Source organism: Daktulosphaira vitifoliae, unplaced genomic scaffold, assembly GCF_025091365.1.
Source record: "Daktulosphaira vitifoliae isolate Bord-2020 unplaced genomic scaffold, ASM2509136v1 Scaffold_1, whole genome shotgun sequence".
Classification (NCBI taxonomy): domain Eukaryota; kingdom Metazoa; phylum Arthropoda; class Insecta; order Hemiptera; family Phylloxeridae; genus Daktulosphaira; species Daktulosphaira vitifoliae.
The window spans coordinates 47,923,196-47,946,653 of NW_026099572.1; the positions used below are offsets into that span (position 1 = coordinate 47,923,196).

Here is a 23,458-nt window from a genome sequence, read left to right on the forward strand (position 1 = left end):
TATTATTGTCAAATCCATACAACTTATAAAAGGTGCATTTTTGAATAAAACGTGTTAAATCAATTTTTTAATAATTAACCTATATTATTTGTTTGTAATTATTTTTCTAACAAGAATATTAAGTTATTAACACGTCAAGTGTCAATCTGTAGGGTTATGTTTTTCTTTTTAAGATTTACTTAAAAAATTATAATGAAGTTTTGATTTTTATTTTAATGATCTTTAATGTGAAAAAACTATTGTATGTACATAAAACGAAAAAATAAAAGTACAATTGTAATTTAAAAATAATTTGTTTTTAAATCAATTACCAAACATCAGTTATTTTCACAATTTAATTATCAAAGTAGTATTATTAAAGTGTAAACTAAATATTTAAATTTACCATTGTTTTTCATTCATATAAATCATAAATTTTATTTACAGAATTGATTCATCAATGATCATTACAATTAATTACTAGAGTGGTAGACAAAAAATTTAGCTTTGAAATAAATCAGTACACATTTTTATCAAATATAAAATTTAATCAACAAAATAATAATAATAGAATACATTTTTTTAAAATTATTTATCAATATTTTATCATTAACAAATAAATCAACTCGTATAAAATAGAAAATAATTTTGAAAACGCGAGAAAAAGATGAAATAATTTTTAAAAATACAACAATCGTTAAAAAATAAAACAATACATTTCCGATTAACGCAAAAATAATAATAAGTTGTTCATTTAATAGTCACATTATGAAAACTTGACAGCGATTTATAACATCGTTAATTTTTCTAACTTAAGATAAATCTCTAGTTAGTTTTATACGCTGTCATTCTTAAAAATTACCTCGCTCATTTTTGGAATCCAATCGTATACGAAACTGATACCTTCGGTAGTACCTATAACGATTTTTTTATAATGATCAACAATGAAAGATTGATCTCCATCACAATTATTTTCGTGAACATTTTTGTGGGCAAGTGCGCTCATTGACTGCACTTCTTTTCCAAGTGTAGTACTCTTGTACATAACAGGTTGCTCATCGTCGTCTGAATCTATGAGATCAATAGTTTCCTCATAACTAACCGGAAATTCGTTCAAAGGGTTCATCAAAGTTATATACCTAAGACCTGTATACATATCGGTATGGGTCGTATAAAACCAATCTTCTCCCCATGGAGTAAACTTTTTACATTTGACTATAACCACTAGTGTTTGAATACATTTCATTATTCGAAGTGCTTGGCTCCGAGCAGTTATTATTAATATCAACATTCATATCCAATTGACTATTTTTAGTGTCGATAGGTATATCTTCGTTCAAAACAGATTATCGATCAACCACATTTGTAAAGAGGATATCTGTATTATTTTCAACAACACTTTTTGAAAAATTGTTAACCTCCGGTTTGAAAACATAGTGTTGTGAGATACTAGTTAAATCAAAATTTTCAGAATAACTGGTGTTCTACTCCCCATTATTCGAATTGACATGTTGACAATCAATTGAGTTGCTTATAATTGGTCCTACGTTAGTAGCAAAGTCAGTTGACACATACTCCATTGCGGTACTGACATCTATGTCTCTAACAGAAGTATTTTCAACTATAACTTTAGGATTTTCATATCCTTCGTGTGTAACTACGTGATCGCCTGACAAGGAAATCGGATTTGAAAATATATTTACTACCTTTGGTTTTTGTGGATCACTAGGATTTTCCACGATAAAAGAATTCGAGTGAAAATTTTGATAGTCTACAGAGTTGCTAAAATTTAGTTCCACGCCAGCTAAAATATCCTTCTCCGTTTTTATACCGACATCTGTTTCTCTAGTGACCGTTATTTTATGCTCTGCGGGCAAATCTAAAATAAGTTATAAACAATTTTTTTTGAAACAAAAATAATTCTACTTATTACAGACATTATAAATAAGATATTTCCCCTCCGTTATAAAGTAAAACGGAGTGAGAAATATTTTCACAAATATGATACGATCTGTTTGACTATATAATAATTATATAGTCAAGTGTATTTTAAATATAATTGATTATTAAACACATTTAAAACCATTACATACCAATTATTGAGTTATTAATACTCATAGTAACATTAGGCTCACGTTCAGGATCCAACAGCCACTGGTAATCTTTAAATGACCAATCATTGTCAACCCCATACGGAAACTCACAACACCTTAAAAATAGTTTATAGTTAGTATGAAATTTCTCGAGAATGTATTAATTTTTTATCATCCCGATTCAAAAGAAAATATTAAAATGTTCGAGTTTCTTCGCGTTACCCTTTAAAATTGACATTGTTAGACAAATAAATCTTAAATATATATTATTAAATATATATAAATTAAATAATATAATCTACTAATTGATTTTGTATTATAATAAAGAAATTACATTTTTTTATTAGGTTTATCCAAATCTTCATCAAATTTGCGTTTTAAGTTAAAACTTTGCCTATAACTTCCAGTTGAAGTCGAACTTTCGTCCGATGAATCATCGCTACTAGACGACGATGAACTATAACTTGACGACGATGAGCCAGCACTTGACAAAGCTGAACTACAACTGGAAGACGATGAGCTTCCAGTTGAAGTCGAACTTTCGTCCGATGAATCATCGCTACTAGACGACGATGAGCTGCTACTTGGTGAAGATAAACTGTAGCGTGACATATTTTATGTGTTCACACTATTTTTAAAAAAACTGTGTCCACGAATTCAATTTGCTTCCAATATCGAAGAGAACTTATTAAATTTAATTCAACAAACATTCGCCAAAGTATCAAATGTAAAACTGACCACTAAATCTATTTATCGAATCGAAAACAACTTCCTCAAAATAAACAATATAGTAACTATGTAAAAAAATTATTATTATTTAATTGTATCCAATAATAATATAAAATAAATCTTTTTTTACATATTATAAATATGCAGTTGTGTTACACTTTAATTAAAGACGTTTAACCAAAATTAAAACTATTTAAATGAATCTTAAAAAATGTTTTAAAAGTACTTACAAATCCATTAATAAAAAAATTATAATATAATTTACTTAAAATAATTTATATGTGCTTTTTCTCAACTCTTATTTAAATTCGACCATAAATTGTATGTATTAAAAGTTTTTTTCATTTTTATACATTTATCATTGAAATCTCTATTTGATTCAACGATAGAACAAAATTAAAAAAATTATATTTTATTTTTTAATTAAAAACCGCTAGGTTGTAATTTATTTCTTTAATTAATCATCTTTGTGATACCTATTTTTAGTATTTGACATAATGATTTTTTTGAAGTTTTAATAAAACCATAAAATTTTATAAAACGACATTTTTTAATATTTTATTTATTTAACTTTTGAGAGCAAAAGAACTATTAGAATAAGGGGCCTTGTATAAGCAACATAATCAGCACAAATAATACACGAATTTCACATAGTAGTCATCGAAAAAATTTGAATAAATGTACCAGGACTTTATAGGACAAATAGTTTTTGCTAGCTATGACATTGAATAATTCAACTGATGAATAGCCAGAAAGGTACCAGGGATTTATGCGGAGACAGGGAATTTCCAGACACAATTCATTAGTGTCCATTGATGGTGTCAAGACCATATCTTAGTAATATAAATTAAACGTTTTTATCGCTAACCAACTTGTTTGTCAAGCCATGCTTAGTTGTACTTAAATGCTGCTGACTGCTATCATATATAGAACGTGTAAACCACTACCAATCGCTAACAATTGCTCGACAGCTGACTAAGTAAGCGGCAAATCTAGTGATCATGTAAAATTTATCGGTAGCCATAGTAGTGGCCACTTCACACTTAACGTTAGTGTACTATAACACTAACAATGAACTTCTATAAACCTCAAATAATTAACTGATAAGTATGATGCACATCAAAATAAATGAAGTGACATTTGTTAAACCCAACCATCCACTTTTCCTAATTTTAAGAGACAAAAAATTCTTTTCACAATTGATTAATTCATATTATGTGTATTTCAAAATGATTTTATACAGATAAATACAAATAAAAAAAAAAACATTTTTTTCAAAAAAATACGATTAATTTCATAAAATGAATGATATAATGTAAAACTTGTGTAGTCAAAAGACTAATAAATATAGATAGACTCGATTATAAAACTTCATTATCAATCTTATTTTAAGATTAATACAGAATATTATTTGTCTATTAATAAATTAATTTTACTTATTTGTGTTTGAAACCATTAAAAAACGTATTTCAACAAATAATTGTTTGATAAACAAAAATTAAATCTGTTCGAAAAAAATTATATAGACTATTCATGAAAAATGAAAAATAATTTTGACAAAATCAAATAATACTACATAAAGTTTAATTTTACTTTAATATGACTTGAAAACATTTTTTATTAAAAAAATAAACTATCTATTTAAAAATTAAACCAATTGTCAAATCCACAATAGTTCAATATAAATTTTCAAAATTATAATATTTTCTAACACAAATTAAATCAATATCTTCTGTTTAACATAGAATAACCTGGGTTGATATTTATTTCAAAACCAAAACATTTATTTAATCAATACCTTTAGCAGATATATATTTAGATCTTAAAGAATTTATAGTAGCAATTTGATCCTTACCAAATTTATTTTTAAAATTTTTATTTGTGATTAAAATCTTTTATAGTTGCAAGTCTATTATTTTCAAAAAGACCATTTAAAGACTAATACACCAAAATACGATAAATGTTGGTATCAAACATTTTCAATGGAACATCTTATAATGAATTATACACTAGAAATATTGTATAGTAGGCATTAAAATATCTGTTAATAGTTGAGACTAAGTAATTTAAGTGTTTTCCAATAAGAATTTGACAGCTTTTGGCACATGTGTCTACATATCAAAGTATTACTGAAGTTAATTAATATAAATCATTTTGGTTAAAATAATTGTTTTTGAATTTTGGCACTTTTATCACTTATAAATTTATTTGACACTATATTTGCCTAAAATTATACAAAAGAATAAATAAAAACAAAATGATGTCAAAACTTAATGTATTTGAATTTTACATTTACATAAACTAAATTCAGAAGTATATAGAATGTATTTTGGGAAAAAAAAATTATTAACAAAATTAAAATGTCTTGTGGTTAGAGAATATCAATTAATTAAAATACATTAAAATGGGTTATACTAGAAAATGTTTTAAGAAATAAAATTTCTAGCATAAAGTTACACAATAAGACTTCTTACTTTATTTATTAAATAGAGCTGTGTGTACAGCATCAATATCATATGTAACATAAGCAGATGGTTTATACATATCAGCTGCTCGTGAAGGCATTCTACGATTTGACCTATTGAAAAAATTGGTAAAATATTTTTGTAAGTAAATTATTGTGTTTATAATTACCCTGAAACAGAAATTGAGTTTGCATTTGAACCAGCATTTCTAACCATATCACATTTCATTGGCCTTCCATCTAGCTGTCTATTATGATATACATCAACAGCTTGTATAGCGTCTGCTCGACGTTCATATATTACTTCTGCAACACCAGGTCTAACAACTCTGGATTCTAAAAGATCACCAATGTCAGCAAATAATTCCTACAATTAAATAAAAAAATTATATTAATAAAAAAAAAAAATTGTACATTAAACTTATTTGTTAGCATTTCATTTAAAAATATATCAATAATTAATGTAATTTTTAATCATTTGTAATAATAAGGTAATTAATCAAATAATTAACTCACTCTAATATCTTCTGATGTAACAGACGGTTCCAGATTAGATATAACAATCTTATGACCACTAGGTCTAGTACGTTTAGTAACTGATTGATGAGAATCTAATCTTGATCGTAATGTTTCACTAAGACCTCTTTGACCCCTAAAGAAATAATTTTCATATATAAATTTAACACGAGTATATAAAATTAATTTTCAGAAAAAATTGGAATCTAAAAAATAAGTTTATTTAAGTGTTTTTCAACACAGTTGATTCATATACAATAATAAATGGAACAATAAGGAGAGAATTTAACATTCTAAACAAATTAAATATTTTAGAAAAAAAAACTTACCACGTTTTAAATAAAAAATATTACACTAAAATTAATTAAAGTTATATTAATAAGAACTAGAAATATAAACATACCTGGAAATACTATCAAGCATTTCTTCATGATAATTGTCACGACTAAACATAGAATTTCCAATATTTCTTCGCAACACCTATAACATACTTCAATATTAGCCAGACAATTATTTATTTATTATGAATTCCATTGAAAACATAATATGAACTGGTTCAGATAGTTTGCTTGAAAATAGAGCTCTATCAATATATCAATATTAATTAACTTCACTGTAAAAAATTTCCAGTTTGGCATAATAATACAAATTAAAAGATTTAATTGGTTTTTTTTTTTAATACAAGGGTTGTTAATCATTATAGAGACATAATGCAAAGTAACTACAGATAATCTCAATAACCCATTTTGTCACATACAGTAACAACTACAGCTCAACATCAGTATATTACTTCTGATATTTTACCGCACCAAACAATGTTGGGTTTGAATTATTAGAATTTACATACAGGAGTAGGCGAGTATCTACTATTTTCTTCCCACTCCATAGAATCATCATAATCCATAGCCATAGGTCTACTATAGGGCTTTTCATTGATACGAGTAGATCTAGTAGATCTATCAACTGGTCTTCTTAGACCACTAGTATTAGGTATTGGTCTTCTTGGTGTCCTTGCATCACGTCTAGGAGCCCTTAGTTCTTCGATAGGTCTGTCACCTTTATAGAAATAAATTATAAAAGAATTAAAAAAAAAAACTTATCTTATTATTGAAATTTATAGTTTTACTTCTGAACGTATTAAGATTGGAGTTATATGTATTATTAGTGCTTCTTCTAATAGCTCCACTGTACTGCCTTTGACCAACTTCAGTCCTTTGTCTATTTCTAGGATTAGGACGATGTACATCAGATCTTTCATCTAAAATTGACTTAACTGTTAGAATACCACGGCGATCAATCTTGACACGTCCTCCTTGATTATTAAATCTTCTTGATATACCAGCATTTTGATCATTCTTAAAAAATATATATATATTTACTACTCTATTTAAATTAAATTATGAACAAAACCATTGGTTAATGAAACAATTTCCTTAGAAAGTGTTCTATAACTACTTAAAAAAAATTGTGAAAGTATTAATTTGGAAAGAAAGAGAATAGTTAAAAAATGTTTAAAACATAATTAAATTTAATTGTATTATATTTTTGGATATCAGGCAGATTCTAAATTTTAAAAATTAAAATTTGTTAATTAATTAATAAAAAAGGTACCACCAAATAATGGCCAGAGTGTTGCATATGACTTACTGACATTTGATAATAATACTTATTATTTTTTATAGCACAATACCTAGTTTTCATAATTTATGGTAGAAATTAAGATCCTAAAACTGTCGGGTTAGAATTATTGAATTATTTCTTTATATGCTTATTTTCAAATCTTTGAAGTCACAATTCACATAATAATCAGAAAAAAATTAAGTTACATTTGTCTTTATTAAAGAGAACACATTCACAAGAACATAAAAAATTTTATTTTATATTATAATATTAATACTATTGTATTTATAGTAATTATTTAATATAATAGTTAATAATATGATACCTTAAACTTTAATGAAAATATTTTAAGTTTGATAATTTGATAAAAATTAAATTAATAATAATAATAAATTTAATTAATTTTAATAGAAAATATGTGTATTTTTTTATGTTATTTCAATACAAACCTAATATTCAATATCAGTTGAATGACTCTGAAAGAAGTTCCACTTCATTTTATTCATATTAACTATACTCAAATTTTAGTAAAATCCAAAGATTAAGAAATCAACGTAGAGATTTAGTAAGATTTATATTATAGATCTATTGAAGGGTTAATTGAGAATAAAATTTTGATGCATAAATCAACAAACATCTAGCAGTTTTTAAACTTTTTATAGTATAGATTATATGTAAAGAAAACTCGAAAAATTAACAGAATCTTAACCTGTTTACAATATTGTTAGTAAGAATTACTTAATTAAATTATCATCAGATGAATAATGTATTTTTTCGTTTTTAAAATCTAAAATTTTATCAAATATATAAGGACGATAATTACTTCATGTGATGACTTTAAACGCCGTTCCTGAATCTTTTCTCTTGCATCTTTTTGCTTAGTTAACTTTTGTCTTGCATCAACTATTTTAGTTGGTGTAACTAATGCTTTTTGTAAAAGCTTCACTCTAGCATCCATTACATTACTAGTATTTAATCTCTTAGTTGTGGACACACTTTTTCTATTATTTAATTTTGCTCCATTTCCTCGCTTTTTTATCTCCTTCAGTCTTTTGACCTTAGCTACTTTGTTTGCTGCAACTGTTCGCAAACGATTTCTTGGACCAGATTGTTGTGCCCTGAAACGACTGATAAAATAATCTTGTTAATGAAAACTCAATAAATCAACATATCTTATCATAAATATTGGAATAATTTAAGAGTTATTTAGTAATAAATTACTTAAATTAACGAATTTTAATTTTAATTATATATTTTATTAAAAATTGTTGTAAACATAATATATAATCTATTTAATTTTATATTCACCCAGTATAACTTTGTCCATTTTGAGGTTTCTTTCCTTTCCTGAATTTCATGTTTCGTTATATTCGGCGACAATTAGAAAACAATTTTTTAGTTTCTAGTATATCTATGAAGCAAATAAAAAATTTAACAATTAATTAGTGTTTATGGTTTGTAAAATCAGTTGAATAGTTGTAAACGATATCAAAATATTGACTAAACCATAGTTTCAATAACAGAAACAATTAAAAATAATAATTGTAAGAAAGTACACACACCAAGTTTTCAGATTCTGCTGTTCAGCAGAAATAGTAACAACGGTTCCAAAATTCTGCTACTGTCATTGAAACCAACTATACTATAAGAAATATGAAGTTTTATACCATACATATATTAATGATCTTTTTCTTGTAGTTCGGTATTCGGTAGACTCTAGCACACTGCAACTAGACCACTTCACAACAGTGTAGCCAATTTTTTTAATCGACAAAATAATAACGAATTATCATCAAACAATTTACAAAAATTAGAATATTCTATAATTTATTTATTATTCTAAATTGAACAGTAAATATAGTATTTATATATTTAAAACCTTTTCAAGTATTATAAATTAATTTAATTTTTGAGTTGTAAAATTATAAAAATATTTTATAATTTCTAAAAGTGATTTCTTACTAACACATTTTGTATATTTTTATGGCAAAATATAGGGACTTTTTACAATCTTCTTAAAAAAAAACTCAACAAAAATAAATAATTGTTCATCTTAAGAGGCTAATTTTACGTTATTATTCTATACGCTTTCAACATTTTTTTCCAGATTGTGTCAATAAGTTGTCTCTTTACAAATTTAATTTATATCTAAGATTTTTTTTTAAATAAGTCTTTCGAAACAATGTTACAAGTATTATGTTATTACTTTAAATGTTAAATAAATTAGAAATATTAGAGCGAATGGTTCCCTAATATTGGTACGCCTGTATAATACATAATAATAACAACAAAGTAATATTATCACTATTTATCACATTTTTAAACAGTCAATTTCAAGTGATATGTCAACAACAAATCAAGGATATTATTTGTAATATAAAACTAAAAATCATGTTATACTTAGAAATAATAATGAATATTCTTAAAGTAGTCTCAAGAAACTTAGTTTTAGTTTTTTAAAAAAATTGTGGTTATTACTTTTTTTTGTGGTAGAATGATTTTACATATGTGTAAATTAATGGAACTAGTTCCAATAACTAACAATATTTTATTATTTGTCCAATATTGTTTAATTTAGTGGCTTTTCTACAACAATATGAATGGTAACTATTGGCCACGCGAGCCTTCATTGGGTATGCCAAAAGAATTTAAATATCCAGCTATGGTAGCTGATGAACGTCTAGCATACTGGGCTCATTTCCATAATTATCAATTGGGCGATAAAATTGGAGAAGGTTCATTTGGTAAAGTTTTTAAAGCTTTACATACCAAAAGCAATACTGTTGTTGCATTTAAATTTATTTATAAGGTATTAGTTAACATAGTTTTATTAGTTTAAATATTAAAACAATATCATTATGCTAACTTAAATTTAATTTTATTAGTTAGATGAATGGAAAACATTACAGCAAGAAGTTGATATCCAACAAAAACTCCATCATCCTAATATTGTTAAAATGATAGAATCATTTGGAAATGAAAGTGGGGTAAACATCAATGATATTTATATTAGTCTAAGTTCATTTTTAATATTAAAAAATAATTTTTGCATAGAAGCTAGCTATTAAATAATTATTCATCTTATAATTTTTATAATGAATCATATATAGATTGCATTAGTTATGGAATTTGTTCCACGATCATTAAAAGAAATAATTGAATTTGAAGGAATATTGAGTGAAGACAGAACACGTAACATAATTTGTCAACTTGTATCAGCCTTGCATTACTTACATAAAAATAATATTTTGCATAGGTATGTAAATATTTATTCATTTTTTATTTAATTTACATAATTTAAAATGTATTAAAATTATACTATTATATTAAACTTACAGAATTTTTACGTTATAGCATTAAATATATCACTTGTTTTATTATGATTTGATTTATTAAATATTACACTTAAACATAATAAAAATGCTTTAAATATATTTTCAGGGATTTAAAACCACCAAATATTTTACTTGATCATAATGATACAGCTAAGCTATGTGATTTTGGATTAGCTAGATTAATGCTAACGGGTACTCAAGTATTGACACAAGCATCATTAAAAGGAACCCCTTTATATATGGCTCCCGAAGTTATAAATTCTCCAATTATACCTCCTACTTATAATCACAATGCTGATTTATGGTAAATTCCTGGTTAATTTAAATGTTTAATAAATTAATATGAAATGTTTTTTCTTTAATTAAGGTCATTAGGATGCATAGCTTATCATTTACTTTGTGGCAAACCACCATTTAACACAAAATGTTTGATGCATCTTGTACAAATGATGAAAGATCAACCAATTGTTTGGCCTAAAACAGTTTCACCTGCATGTCAAAATTTTTTAGAGCAATTATTACAAAAAAACCCTTTAGAAAGGCTTACTTGGCCTGCTCTTTTACATCATGATTTTGTGAAAAATCGAGTATATACTCTCAATCAATATCAAGAAAATATATTTTCTTCACAACTAGATGATATTGTATCTCCCTTAAACACTATGAAAATAAATGAAGAATTACAATCTACTGATTCATCTGCAAGTCAAGATTCAACATCTATAGATAACACGTAAATATATCAATTATCATTAGCTGTGGTATAGTAAACTAAATATGAATTAAATATACCATACATGTGACTTTGGTATATTTTTTTATTCATCAATTTAAAATTTTTAATATTATATCATATTTATTTTATCAATTTGCTCATAAAGTAACACCCTTATAAGTCTTACCACATCTTACTTTTAGCTTCCATGCGAAGCTGAGAAGGTATTGGTTTTACTAAGATGTGTTTTTTTTTTTTTTGTGTCTGTTACCACTTTTTCTCAGCTCTCACCGAACCGATTTCTTTCAATGATACGTCAAAAGATCACAAATCGTATCTAGTCGAAGACATTACCCTTAAAAATTGAAAAAAAATTCCCTCGTTCCCCGTAAATGGGGGAAACCTCAAAAAAACTTACAAATTTAAAAATCGCTAATTTTCGAAATTTTTTCAATTTTTTTTACTTAAAAGTGCCATAACTTTTTCAAAAATAAACATATCAATATAATTCTTTTTTATATAGATGCATAATATCATTACCTTTCATTTGGTATATTTTTTTCATAAATTTAACCCTTAACCTCACAACAAGGGGGGATTTAAAATGACAACTTTTTCACAAAAAATTAATTTTTTTAACTTAAATTTTGAAAATGTTCCGGAAGGTCTGACACTTTTATATATAAATCTTAAATTAAAGCTAATGTAACATACTTTAATTTGAAAAAAAAAAAATTGACCTCTGGACTTGTCTGAATGGTGAAAATGGCTACCAAANGACTTTATCTTATCTTCATGGTGAAAATGGCTACCGAATGCTATTTTTGTGTGAAAATTTTCGATTTTGTATTTTCCATTTTTAACTTTATTATGCTATAACTTTTTGAAAAATGTATGGATCAATACAATTTTTTCATTAGAAGTAGTATTTATATACATCTTTCATTCGACATACTGTTTTTTTAAATCCGACCATTTCCCTACACACGAGGGGGGTTCAAATCTAAAAAATGCATATAGAAAGTAGAACTTTTTCAAATTAAATTTTGAAAGTGTTCCGGAAAGTCTGACACTTTTATATATATCTTAAATTAAAGCTAATGTAATATGCTTTATCATGAAAAAAAAAAATTTCGGACTTTATCTTATCTTCATGGTGAAAATGGCTACCGAATGCTATTTTTGTGTGAAAATTTTCGATTTTGTATTTTCCATTTTTAACTTTATTATGCTATAACTTTTTGAAAAATGTATGAATCATTACAATTTTTTTATGAGAAGTAGTATTTATATAGATCTTTCATTCGACATACTGTTTTTTTAAATCGGACCATTTCCCTAAATACAGGGGGGATTCAAAACATAAAAATGCATATAGAAAGTAGAACTTTTTCAACGTAACTTTTGAAAGTGTTCCGGAAGGTCTGACACTTTTATATATATCTTAAATTAAAGCTAATGTAATATACTTTATAATGGTAAAAAAAAATTTCGGACTTTATTTTATCTTCATGGTGAAAACAGACATTAAACTTAATAAAAAAAATACGATTTTTGTAAAAAAATTCTTTTTTATATTTTTAACTTTATAATGCTATAACTTCTCGAAAGATGTATGGATCAATATAATTCTTTTTTTTGTAGATGCATGATGTCTTTACCTATCATTTGGTATATTTTTTTTATAAATCTGACTTTTTACCTGCCTACAGGGGGGGATTCAAAATGACAACTTTTTCACAAAAAATTGACTTTTTCAACTTAAATTTTGAAAGTGTTCCGGAAAGTCTGACACTTTTATATATATCTTAAATTAAAGCTAATGTAATATGCTTTATCATGAAAAAATAAAATTTCGGACTTTATCTTATCTTCACGGTGAAAACAGACATCAAAGTTAATAAAAAAAATACGATTTTTGTAATAAAATTCTTTTTTATATTTTTAACTTTATAATGCTATAACTTTTTGAAAGATGTATGGATCAATATAATTTTTTTTTATAGATGCTTGATGTCTTTACCTATCATTTGGTATATATTTTTTTTATATCTGACCCTTTACCTGCCCACAGGGGGGATTTAAAATGACAACTTTTTCACAAAAAATTTACTTTTTCAACTTAAATTTTGAAAGTGTTCTGGAAAGTCTGACACTTTTATATATATCTTAAATTAAAGCTAATGTAATTTACTTTATTATGCTAGAAAAAAAAATTTCAGACTTTATTTTATCTTCACGGTGAAAATGGCTACCGAATGCTATTATTGTATGAAAATTCTCGATTTTATTTTTTACATTTTTAACTTTATAATGCTATGACATATTGAAAAGTGTATGGATCAACATTATTTTTTTATGAGAAATAATATTTTTTAATAATCCCTTTTTCATTTGACATACTTTATCTTAATCAGGATATTAATAAGGAACTAGCAGTTTATGAAGCTTTTGGAATAATCCACCAATTTTTTAAAATTAAACACTATCTAAAGATTTGCATCGAAACGTTTTTTTTTTTATAGTGATTTTAATCACTGTCAGATATCATTATACTTGATCCATCTATGCCACGTCACCACTGTGCCGCGACCCCCCTGTGCTGGGTTTTTTATTATGCACTTGTATAAATCCTAATAATTTAACATATGACAAAATAATTTAAAGTATACTTTTTTTAGAACTGAGGAAGATTTAAGGTCTAGTCAATCTAGCTGGTGTTCTGAAACCTGTCCAGAACTAGATATATGTTCAAATAAAACCAATTCTACTAGCAATAACACAAACAACAATGATTTTATGAGTGAGGAATGGATTGTTTTTTTACGTCAAAGTGCTTCTGAAGTAAAATATATCAACTTATGAATAGGAAAGCAAAATATTTTAATATTTAAATTATTTATAGGTATTATCAGGAAATGTATCATCTATAAACCAAAAAAGCTTTATTTTGGTTGTGTTATCATCTCTGAATAGTACAAATGTATCTTCTAAATTACTACATTATGTTGTTACACTTTTAACTTTACCTTTTGTAACTCCTAACATTCAACAAAATGATAAAGTTGCTATAAAACAAGTAAAAAAACAAAGCTTTTCATAGTTTTTAAATATTTCTAAAAAAAATGTATCAATATTTTAGATCTATATTGAATCTAATGTAATTCGAGGGCTAATGAAAGCATTTTCAAATGCTTTTAAATTAACTGTTCGAAATTGTGTATCTCCTGCTCCTCCAGATACAATTAGTATTCAAGAATTAGGTAGTTTGGAATCTGTTTTGCTTTTAATTGAAGGATTATCATTGGACAAACCTGTTGAATGTCTAATGCAGTTCTGTGAAAGTATAAATGAATTAAAGCTTGTGAATCACATACAAAAATGTCTATCATTAAGTCATGGAAACACTCAATTAGTGACAAATACTCTTGCTGTGTTAATTCTAACCTTAATATATATGCCAAGAAATTTTAATTTAGTTCATGACATTGTTCTAGGAAAAAACATGGAAGGTACTACGAAAAATTTACTGATTTATTATACACTGTTTACTAGCGTTCGTCAACAATATTGATATTCTGATTCAATACCTATATAAACTTTTTTCATTTTTCCCATCACATCAATTATTTTTGAAATATTGTGATAATTAATAATAAATTTAAAAAAAAATATATTTGAATTTTGGTTACTCGGTTATAAAATACAGAGTGGCCCAGTATTTAATGACAATTAAAATAACTTTTGATCCAGTTAATTTTTTGTTTTTTAATAGTTAATATACTTGAGAACTATAATAATATTGCAAATAATATCATTTTTATAATTAAATAAAAAAATTTAGTTTTAAAAAATTTCAAAATAGTCATTTTTAGAATAGATTTTAAAAAATAATTTGGTGAAAAAAGTTCTCTTTAATGTTTGGTAGTTAATTTTCTGTAATATTTTAAATTTTGTAAAAATTTGAATTTTTTAAAATTTATTTTATGGTATCAAACGCTGGCTATGTTTTATAAAAAATAATAAAAGTAAACACATTCTTTTCACACTAAATATAAATATAAATATGGATTATTCCATAATAATTATAAACATTACAATTACCAGCTTTAGTTCAAATAGAAACACAAACAATACCTATTATTTAATATGTAGTTTTCTTCTGTCCTTATCTCAACATATATTTCAATGTTTAATACCATAAAATAATTCATGAAAATTGAAATTTTCACAAACTTTAAAATGATACAAACTATTTACTACCATTTACTATTAATACAATTTTTTTTTTACATTTTATTTAAAATTTAAAAATAATTAATATTTTTAATAAAATGTAAATTATTAAGATATAACGTATAACTGTTATTTAAAAAAAATATATTAACTAGATCAAAAGTTTTTTAAGTTTTCAGAGAATACTGAGCCACTCTGTGTATTATTGGATATTAGGCCAAAATCAGTTTGTGATAATCTTGTAACCTTTTTTGTATTAAAATATATTATGAAATATAGAATTGAGATAAGACAAAAAATAATATTTATTAATACAAAATTATATTCTTAGATTAGGTTTTTAATTAAAATATATCGTTGACAAACCCTATTATTTACAATCTTATTGTTTTTAATAAAATGCCTTCATTTGCCAAATATTTTAATCAACCATCTTATTTTTCTTAATAACTTGATTTAATTAAATCCATACAATTAGTTTTGGAAGTCTAATTTTTAAGTATTTTTTCATTATATATTTATTTAATATAAGTCTTATGTTTAATTATTATCTATAAGTTTTACCAATAACATATTTAGACATTTTTTGCAGGTCTTACCCTAGGGTCTGAATAAGATAGAGGAGCTTTAGACTCTTCTCCTTTACCTCTCTCTCTTTCCAGTCTCATTTAAAACTCAAAAATTCAATTAAAACTTATATTTATTGTTTTTTAAATATATTTTTTTTTATTAGAATGGAATATATTTAACCCTGTTTTTATTTTAATTGTGTCTATGTAGTACACAAGCTAAACATTTAATTTTGCTGACACTACCCTTGGATACGCCTATGAGTGTTACTAATATTCTGAGAAATTTTAAATAGATGTCTAAAGCACAACATATTTATTAGAATCAAATATGTGTATGGCATTTAGTTTTTTATTTATAATTCTTCCAAAACATATTTCAAGCCATTTAGATTTTTCAATTTTACTATTAAACTATTTTTTTAATATACAGGTAGAATCTCAAATGTTGAACTTCATAAATTGCTCCGGAATAATGAGGATGCTTCAATCAGAGAAAGAACATGTGTACTCTTATCACATATAACTAGACTGAATACAGATAGCCTTGTACCTATTTGGCATCAAACTCTTACAAACGACATTGAAACTCTCAAAGATGATCCATGTCCTAATGTTGTTCAGGTATTTATTTTTAATCAACATATTAATTAATAAGTTATAATTATTTTATAACTACTATTCAAAATAAATTTTTATCTATTAACTTTTTTCACTTGAATAATTTATGTTATTTTATGGTATAATTGTTGAAATTTTAAAGTAATATAAAATTCAATATAAATCTTATTAATATAATAAATAAATTATATATTCAATAATTTCACTATATAAAATTATGAACTTGATTTAAAAATAAAAATAGTAGAAGACTAAATTATCATAGATTTTTTTTATTTCAATTAAAATAAAAGGAAAAACTTTAATTGATTGTTATTCTGTTTCAATTTTTAATCATTGATGCATAATATTTAAAATACTTCTTCTTTGTTTTCCTTTCAACTCTAGAGATTGTTGAGGTCCATAACTGCAAAACAAACTTCTCCTCTTCATTTTTCTCTATCAAGAGCTAATTCACAGGGATCATTTATCTCTAGTTGTTTTTATTCCTTCTTACTTTTGTCAATTAATTTTTACTTAGATCTTCCAATCGGTTTCCTACCCTACTGTGTCCGGTTTAATACGTAATGTGTTATTGATCTAGCTCTTAGTACATGATCAAGCCAACCTAGTCTTTTGTGTTGTATTTTCACTGTTATACTTAATTTTTCCGAATAGTTCCTGTATTTACATAAATTTTAACAGTGGCTATCAATGTGTCCTGTAGTACAGATAGCTATGTAAATCCTCAGTATTCGTCAGTTCAATCATTACAATTAGCTGGTGTAAATCAACCTAATTTTTAAAAAAATAATTAAATTTTATATTTATTTAATAATTTGATTTGTATGTTTTTGCTAAGCTTTCAATTTAATTCAAATACTTTTATTCAACATTTTTGAACAACATGTCTTATTTAATTATTACTTTATAATTAATTACTAGTTAACTGACTATATTTTTTTTTTTTTTTTTGTATTATAGGCAGCTACTTATGCTTCAGAAGTATTAAAAAGAACGCAATTTTATTGTGTTGATATTGATTCATAAAAAACAGACTACAATATTGCCAATTTTTTATATTTCATGGTAATATTTTTATGTTAAGTATTTTTTTTTTAATAATTATTTTTGTCATAAAAACTTGTGATATTTTTTTAGTATTAAGAGATGCCCTAATGAACAATACTTTTAAAGTAAAATATTATTTTGTTACTCATATATATGATAGCATTTTTTTTGTAATATTACTGTATTTTTTAATAAAATATAATTATTATAAAATATACTAAATGATATATTAAATTATTCAGTAAAGAAAATCATCATTTAAATTCCATTAAATAATTGGTTCATTAATATTTGTTTAAGAACTAGATGGAACTTTTTATCACTATCATGATAATTTATGATAGTATATGCATACATATACAAAATAAATACAGGTATGTACCAAGTAAGAATAAAAGTTTATTCCATAAACTCAGATTATAATCAGTTTAATTATTTTGATCATTACATTATAATTCTTTTAAAATAAAAGATAAAATAAATTTATGAATAATATTATATTCTATATTTTAGTAAATATAGCTTTGATGGGTAGTTAATAAGCTATGGACTTAATTCTGCTGTTTTTCTTTGTGTTACTATTTACGATTACTCTGTTCCTACTGAACCAATTTTGCTCAACAATATATTAAAAGACACAAAATGTATCTAGTTGATACTGTCAGAGCCATAATTTAAAAAAAACACTTATTCAAAGCTGTATTAGAAAGGGGTCCTAGGGATGTAATTTTCCATATTGTGCATATTATAATACCATCATATGTATGAAAGTATAAATGATTGATATTATGATTCTTACTTTTATCGCAAAAAGTCTACATGTTGACTTCATTCTTCCAAGGGATTTTTAAATTAAATGGAGTGTTAAGAATGCAAGGTGTAATTTATACATTTTTTTTTAATATCCAGAAAATCGAGTTTAAATTTTTTGTTTTCTAGATAACTAATTTTGTATAACTAGACTGAATATTAGTAATTCTGTTACGTAAAAGAAATGTTTTTTTACGTATTTTTTACAATTTTTTTTACTAAACAGAATTACTAATATTCAGTCTAGTTATACACCCTACTCAAATTTTTTAAATTTCATTTATATCCTTTGCATTCCAAGTGTTTAATTATAAAATAGTTTTATTATTTTAATGTATTTTAATTAATCAATATTTCTATTAAATTAGAATTATTAAGAGGGCAATGACTAACGCTACTATCAATAAACAATAGAACAGTAAAAATCTGACACTTATAAACTTTTTATTAGTTGGAGAGTATGTTTGAAAGTAACTTTAATATTTTCTATATAATTCAATACATTTGTAATTTTCAATAAAATTTACATTTTACATAAAACAGCTAGCTATCCACCATCAAAACACTCTTTCATGGTACATAAAATTATGTTCATGTATGAATTTTATTTTTTCAATTTTTATATAATCATGATAAATCATAATGAAATATTTTAAAAAAGGTATATACATAATAATAGATCATTTTTATTATTAAGAAAATATATTTGAAAAATGAAGTAATTATTTGTGTAGTAATATTACTATACAAATAATTATAATTAAAATAAATTAAAAACACATGTTTTAAAAAACTTGTCCAATTTTCATTGGCACATATTTTTTTTTATTAGTATATGTACTATATAAATTAATTATTATAACAACTAGTTCCTTTTGCTAATAGTTTCTGATCATTTAAAAACTAAATAACTAAATAATAGCATAAAAAAAAATACTAAAAAATGAATGTTATTAAATTAAGTATATTTTTTGCAGTATTTATCGTTATGATTTTGGAAATGATTCCAGGTAATTATAATTATATATGAAATTATATTTTTATTTGATAAAATAATAAATAAATCAAACTACACTTAAAAATCTACACAATTTAGTTCAATAACAAATTAAATAGGAATTCTTTCTTGTATATCTTTAAAGTATATTTTATTCTATAATTGTACTTAATTGATAAAATAAACATATAAAAACAATAAATTCATAATAATTTTTGAATAATAAAAACGCGAAGCTAAGAAGGTATGATGTGTTTACTTTTTTTTGTGTGTCTCTCACTACTTTTTCTCCGCTCTCACTGGGCCGATATTTCTCAACGTTACGTCAAAAGATCACAAATCGTATCTAGTTGAAGACATAATACTCAAAAATTCCCTCGTTCCCCGTAAATGGTAAAAATCCGCCAAAAATTTACGATTTTTAAAATTGGTAAATTTCAACATTTAATCAGGATTAAAATTAATACATTATTTGTTTCATTATTATTATTCATTTTTTGATTGGCTTGTTGAAAATTTTTATTTCTATATTTTATTAATATAAATTTTAAAGCGGAATAAAACGATGTTTTTTAGGTGTAAACTCAAATCCGACAGGTAGTTTAGTTGATTGTGGTTTGTGCTGGAATGGAGGTAAGTTAAATAATTCATAAAATTATTATAATACAAAAAGTACATACAAATATTTTTTTTTGTAAATTTCTAATCGAAATTATTAAGAAAAATATAAAATAAAAATATTTGACAAACTTTTGCTCTTTTGCAACTGATTCTAATGAAACTGTTATTATAAATTTAATTTATCAATCATATAAATAAAATAGAGTTATTGCATTACGCAAAGCTAAAGCGCTTTTAGTTTGTTTTAAAAATGCATAAAAAAACAACCACTGCTTAACGGAAAGTATTTGCTCATAGCTTCGCGTAAAATATTGATTAAAAAATGGCATTCGGTATTTTCTTAATAAGGTTCAAATTCCGCGTTTACATATAAACACATTGTAATCTACTCTAAGCTTGTTTTTATTAAAATATTGGCGCTAGATACTATTGATAACTTTTAACTCTAGAAACTACAGGACCGTATCAACCATACATTGTGGCTGAGGCTAAATTTCAAAATTCACCTTTTAATTTGAAGTTATGCGGGCGCTATGGCATAAAAAGTGTCAAACATAGTAGCCAATCGTGGACAACTTATTGTTTAAATAAACATAAATTTTGTTTTATTTTTAAGATATTTATTTTTTCTTGCGTTGAAAACGGTGTAGATTAGGTTATAAACCAACAGCGGATTCGACCAAAACATCATTTGGTATTTGGGTACTTTCCGTCACTCCCTTGATGCGGTTCTAAGAAACTAAAATATTCTAGAAAGTTCGCCAACTAAATAAATGGTTTTCAACCATTCTAAACAAAGTTCGTATTTATGAGGTCCATGGCGCCCGGACTTAAACCCATTGACATAAAATCACAGTAGGGGTATTGGAGGACTGAAGCTTTCTAATACTCTACGTTTTAATACCTGTCTTAACATTTCACCCGCCATTTATAAAAAATTCCTTAAAACGCCACAGAGTTAGAACAACTTAAAAAATGCGCTAACTTTTTAAATCCTAAGTAATAATAACTCGATGTTCTATAGAACTAATAGTTATAATTATTTAAAACTTATCATAAAAAATAAATATAAAAGATAAAAATAATATTTAAATTACAATAAATATTACACTAATAATTTTTTCTCAACATATAAACGATTCTATTGTTACCTTAGGTATGAAAATTGATAGAAGTGAGTAACCTTAATTTTTTTAATCTTAATACTACTTGTTTTTAAGACGAATAACTGTTTTATAAATCAAGTATAAAAACTGACTATGTAAAGGAATTTTTTTTTATAATTTTTTACTTAAATAATTAAAGGGCCGATTCCACAGCCAACAGAACAAGAATAGAGTCTACCGTCATCCGATATCAAACATACCTGATGTTAACTAATTAAATATATAATAATATTTTTATTTGTACATATTAATTTTTCTTCGAAATATGTATTAAAATTATTATCATTATTTTTTAAAAAATAATGGTGTCGTTAGAAAGTGATTTTATTGATAAATAAATTGGTGATCGTATATTGTTTTTATTTCTAATTACAACTTACTATACAGTTGTTACCATCAATAATTTTTTTATTCAAATCTAGCACAAACTTATCGTATACATTGAATAATTAATATCTTCCTACAGAAAATAAAAATAAAATCTTAAAATATAAATATATGTATGCACACATTTACTTTAAAATAAGAAAAAAGATAAATAAATAATTAAAATAAAAATATCACCAGTCCAGCCAGTAGTTCTTAGTGTAGAGAAACTAAACTACCTTTAGCCCTCTTAGTTGCACCAATAGTGGCCTGAGTATAAAAGTCCTTGGTATCCTTTAATAAATACCACTCTTTATACCATATAAAGTAAATATTTATAAGTTAAAAAATTTTAGAATTTAAAATTAAATTTTTAAATTTATATTTAAAATATTAAGCTTATGAAACATAAATATGGTTACTAGAATAATACTAGTTTTATATAAATGTTACATTTTGTTTAAGATAACCTTTATCTTGAAGATACTCTCCAAAAACAAAATTCGATTTATATAACGGAAATTTAAGAAAAAAAAAATTTATTTTGTAGTTTTTTAGATTTTTAGGAAATTAAGTAAAATTAAAACTATATTAAAAATATTATTAATTTAAAAAACTAAAAAATATTAAAAATATTAAACTCAAAGCCACAAAAAAATTAATGAAAAGTCGCGGATACGTATTTCGGAAACAATGTTACCCTTATCAACGCTAAACACATACTTAGGAAATTTTTACCATTTTTGGATTTAAAATTATTTAAATTTTATTATTATTTTATTATAAAAAAATTTATTATTTAAAGAGCATAAAAACCTTTCTTTAAAATTTCTTTTATTACATTCTGATTTGAATTCAAAACAAAACACTGAACAGTTATGATCAACAAAATTTTAAAGTCTTTCAAATAACATTTTTTTTTTATATCCAAATGCATTTTCTTTTTATCCTGATCGGGGTATTTAAAAGTTTAAGTATATTAACGATATAATAAGGATTTATTAAAAAAATAGTTACAATAATATAAAAAAAAAAACAAATTTTTAAGGGCTATAATTTTTTTACAATTTTTTTTATTAAAAGTCACCTTATTTAGGATATCGATGATTTTTGTCATGATTATTTAATATATTGATTATCTCTCTACGACCACTTAATTTTTCATACGTGTGATTACTCAAAACACGTTTTGATTAATTGAAACGGTACTTGGACGCCCTCTTACCTTAATTGAACATTCATTAGAGAAATTATTATAATACTTGTTTTATTTAATGATGGCAAACTTAATTTAATGTATTATTAAATATCACTGTACCCTATTTTATTTAGCAGAACAATAACGGAAATCTTATGTGAACACTGTATTTTGAATATAATATAATATAAAATAGAAATGGTATAAATTATTAACAAACTCCCGCTAAAGTGACAAAATAATTAAACCTAACAAAAACAAATATAGGTATCAGAAATTTAAGTGTAGAGTTTAACACCTGTTTTATACCGTTGCTACAGGTAATTTATGTTACTATAATTATATTGTTTTCGAACAAAACTGCAATGTTAAC

The 23,458-nt window shown here is 24.5% G+C and overlaps 3 protein-coding genes across 6 annotated transcripts; 1 reads left to right on the forward strand and 2 right to left on the reverse strand.

Moving 5' to 3' along the window:
* Positions 1–612: 612 nt before the first annotated feature.
* On the reverse strand, positions 613–2,877 carry LOC126894949 (uncharacterized). Of its 2 annotated transcripts, none has more exons than XM_050666319.1 (3): positions 2,407–2,877; positions 2,073–2,188; positions 613–1,846 (listed from the first exon to the last, which is right to left on the reverse strand). In XM_050666319.1, exons 1-3 carry the CDS (start codon positions 2,682–2,684, stop codon positions 1,464–1,466), a joined length of 777 nt encoding a protein of 258 aa, XP_050522276.1. In that variant the 5' UTR covers positions 2,685–2,877; the 3' UTR covers positions 613–1,463. The 2 variants fall into 2 exon arrangements, with proteins under 2 accessions (XP_050522276.1, XP_050522275.1); XM_050666318.1 differs by having other exon boundaries at positions 613–1,858.
* A 2,182-nt stretch (positions 2,878–5,059) lies between these two features.
* LOC126893921 (uncharacterized) lies at positions 5,060–9,131 on the reverse strand. The gene is made up of 9 exons (XM_050664471.1): positions 8,964–9,131; positions 8,710–8,812; positions 8,225–8,528; positions 6,908–7,136; positions 6,629–6,837; positions 6,185–6,261; positions 5,782–5,917; positions 5,436–5,632; positions 5,060–5,379 (listed from the first exon to the last, which is right to left on the reverse strand). The coding sequence occupies exons 2-9, from the start codon at positions 8,757–8,759 to the stop codon at positions 5,277–5,279; spliced, it is 1,305 nt and encodes a 434-aa protein (XP_050520428.1). The 5' UTR covers positions 8,760–8,812; positions 8,964–9,131; the 3' UTR covers positions 5,060–5,276.
* A 451-nt stretch (positions 9,132–9,582) lies between these two features.
* Positions 9,583–21,872, forward strand: LOC126906409 (serine/threonine-protein kinase 33). 3 transcript variants are annotated; one of them, XM_050687023.1, is made up of 16 exons: positions 9,583–10,210; positions 10,287–10,388; positions 10,512–10,657; positions 10,843–11,040; positions 11,104–11,469; positions 14,133–14,295; positions 14,357–14,530; positions 14,594–14,963; positions 16,690–16,880; positions 17,841–18,052; positions 18,228–18,301; positions 19,106–19,195; positions 19,281–19,747; positions 20,311–20,367; positions 21,512–21,529; positions 21,661–21,872. In XM_050687023.1, the coding sequence occupies exons 1-10, from the start codon at positions 9,998–10,000 to the stop codon at positions 17,904–17,906; spliced, it is 1,989 nt and encodes a 662-aa protein (XP_050542980.1). In that variant the 5' UTR covers positions 9,583–9,997; the 3' UTR covers positions 17,907–18,052; positions 18,228–18,301; positions 19,106–19,195; positions 19,281–19,747; positions 20,311–20,367; positions 21,512–21,529; positions 21,661–21,872. The 3 variants fall into 3 exon arrangements, with proteins under 3 accessions (XP_050542980.1, XP_050542988.1, XP_050542973.1); XM_050687031.1 differs by having other exon boundaries at positions 17,841–17,945; positions 18,018–18,052; positions 19,106–19,747; XM_050687016.1 differs by having other exon boundaries at positions 19,106–19,747.
* The last annotated feature ends 1,586 nt before the right edge of the window (positions 21,873–23,458 follow it).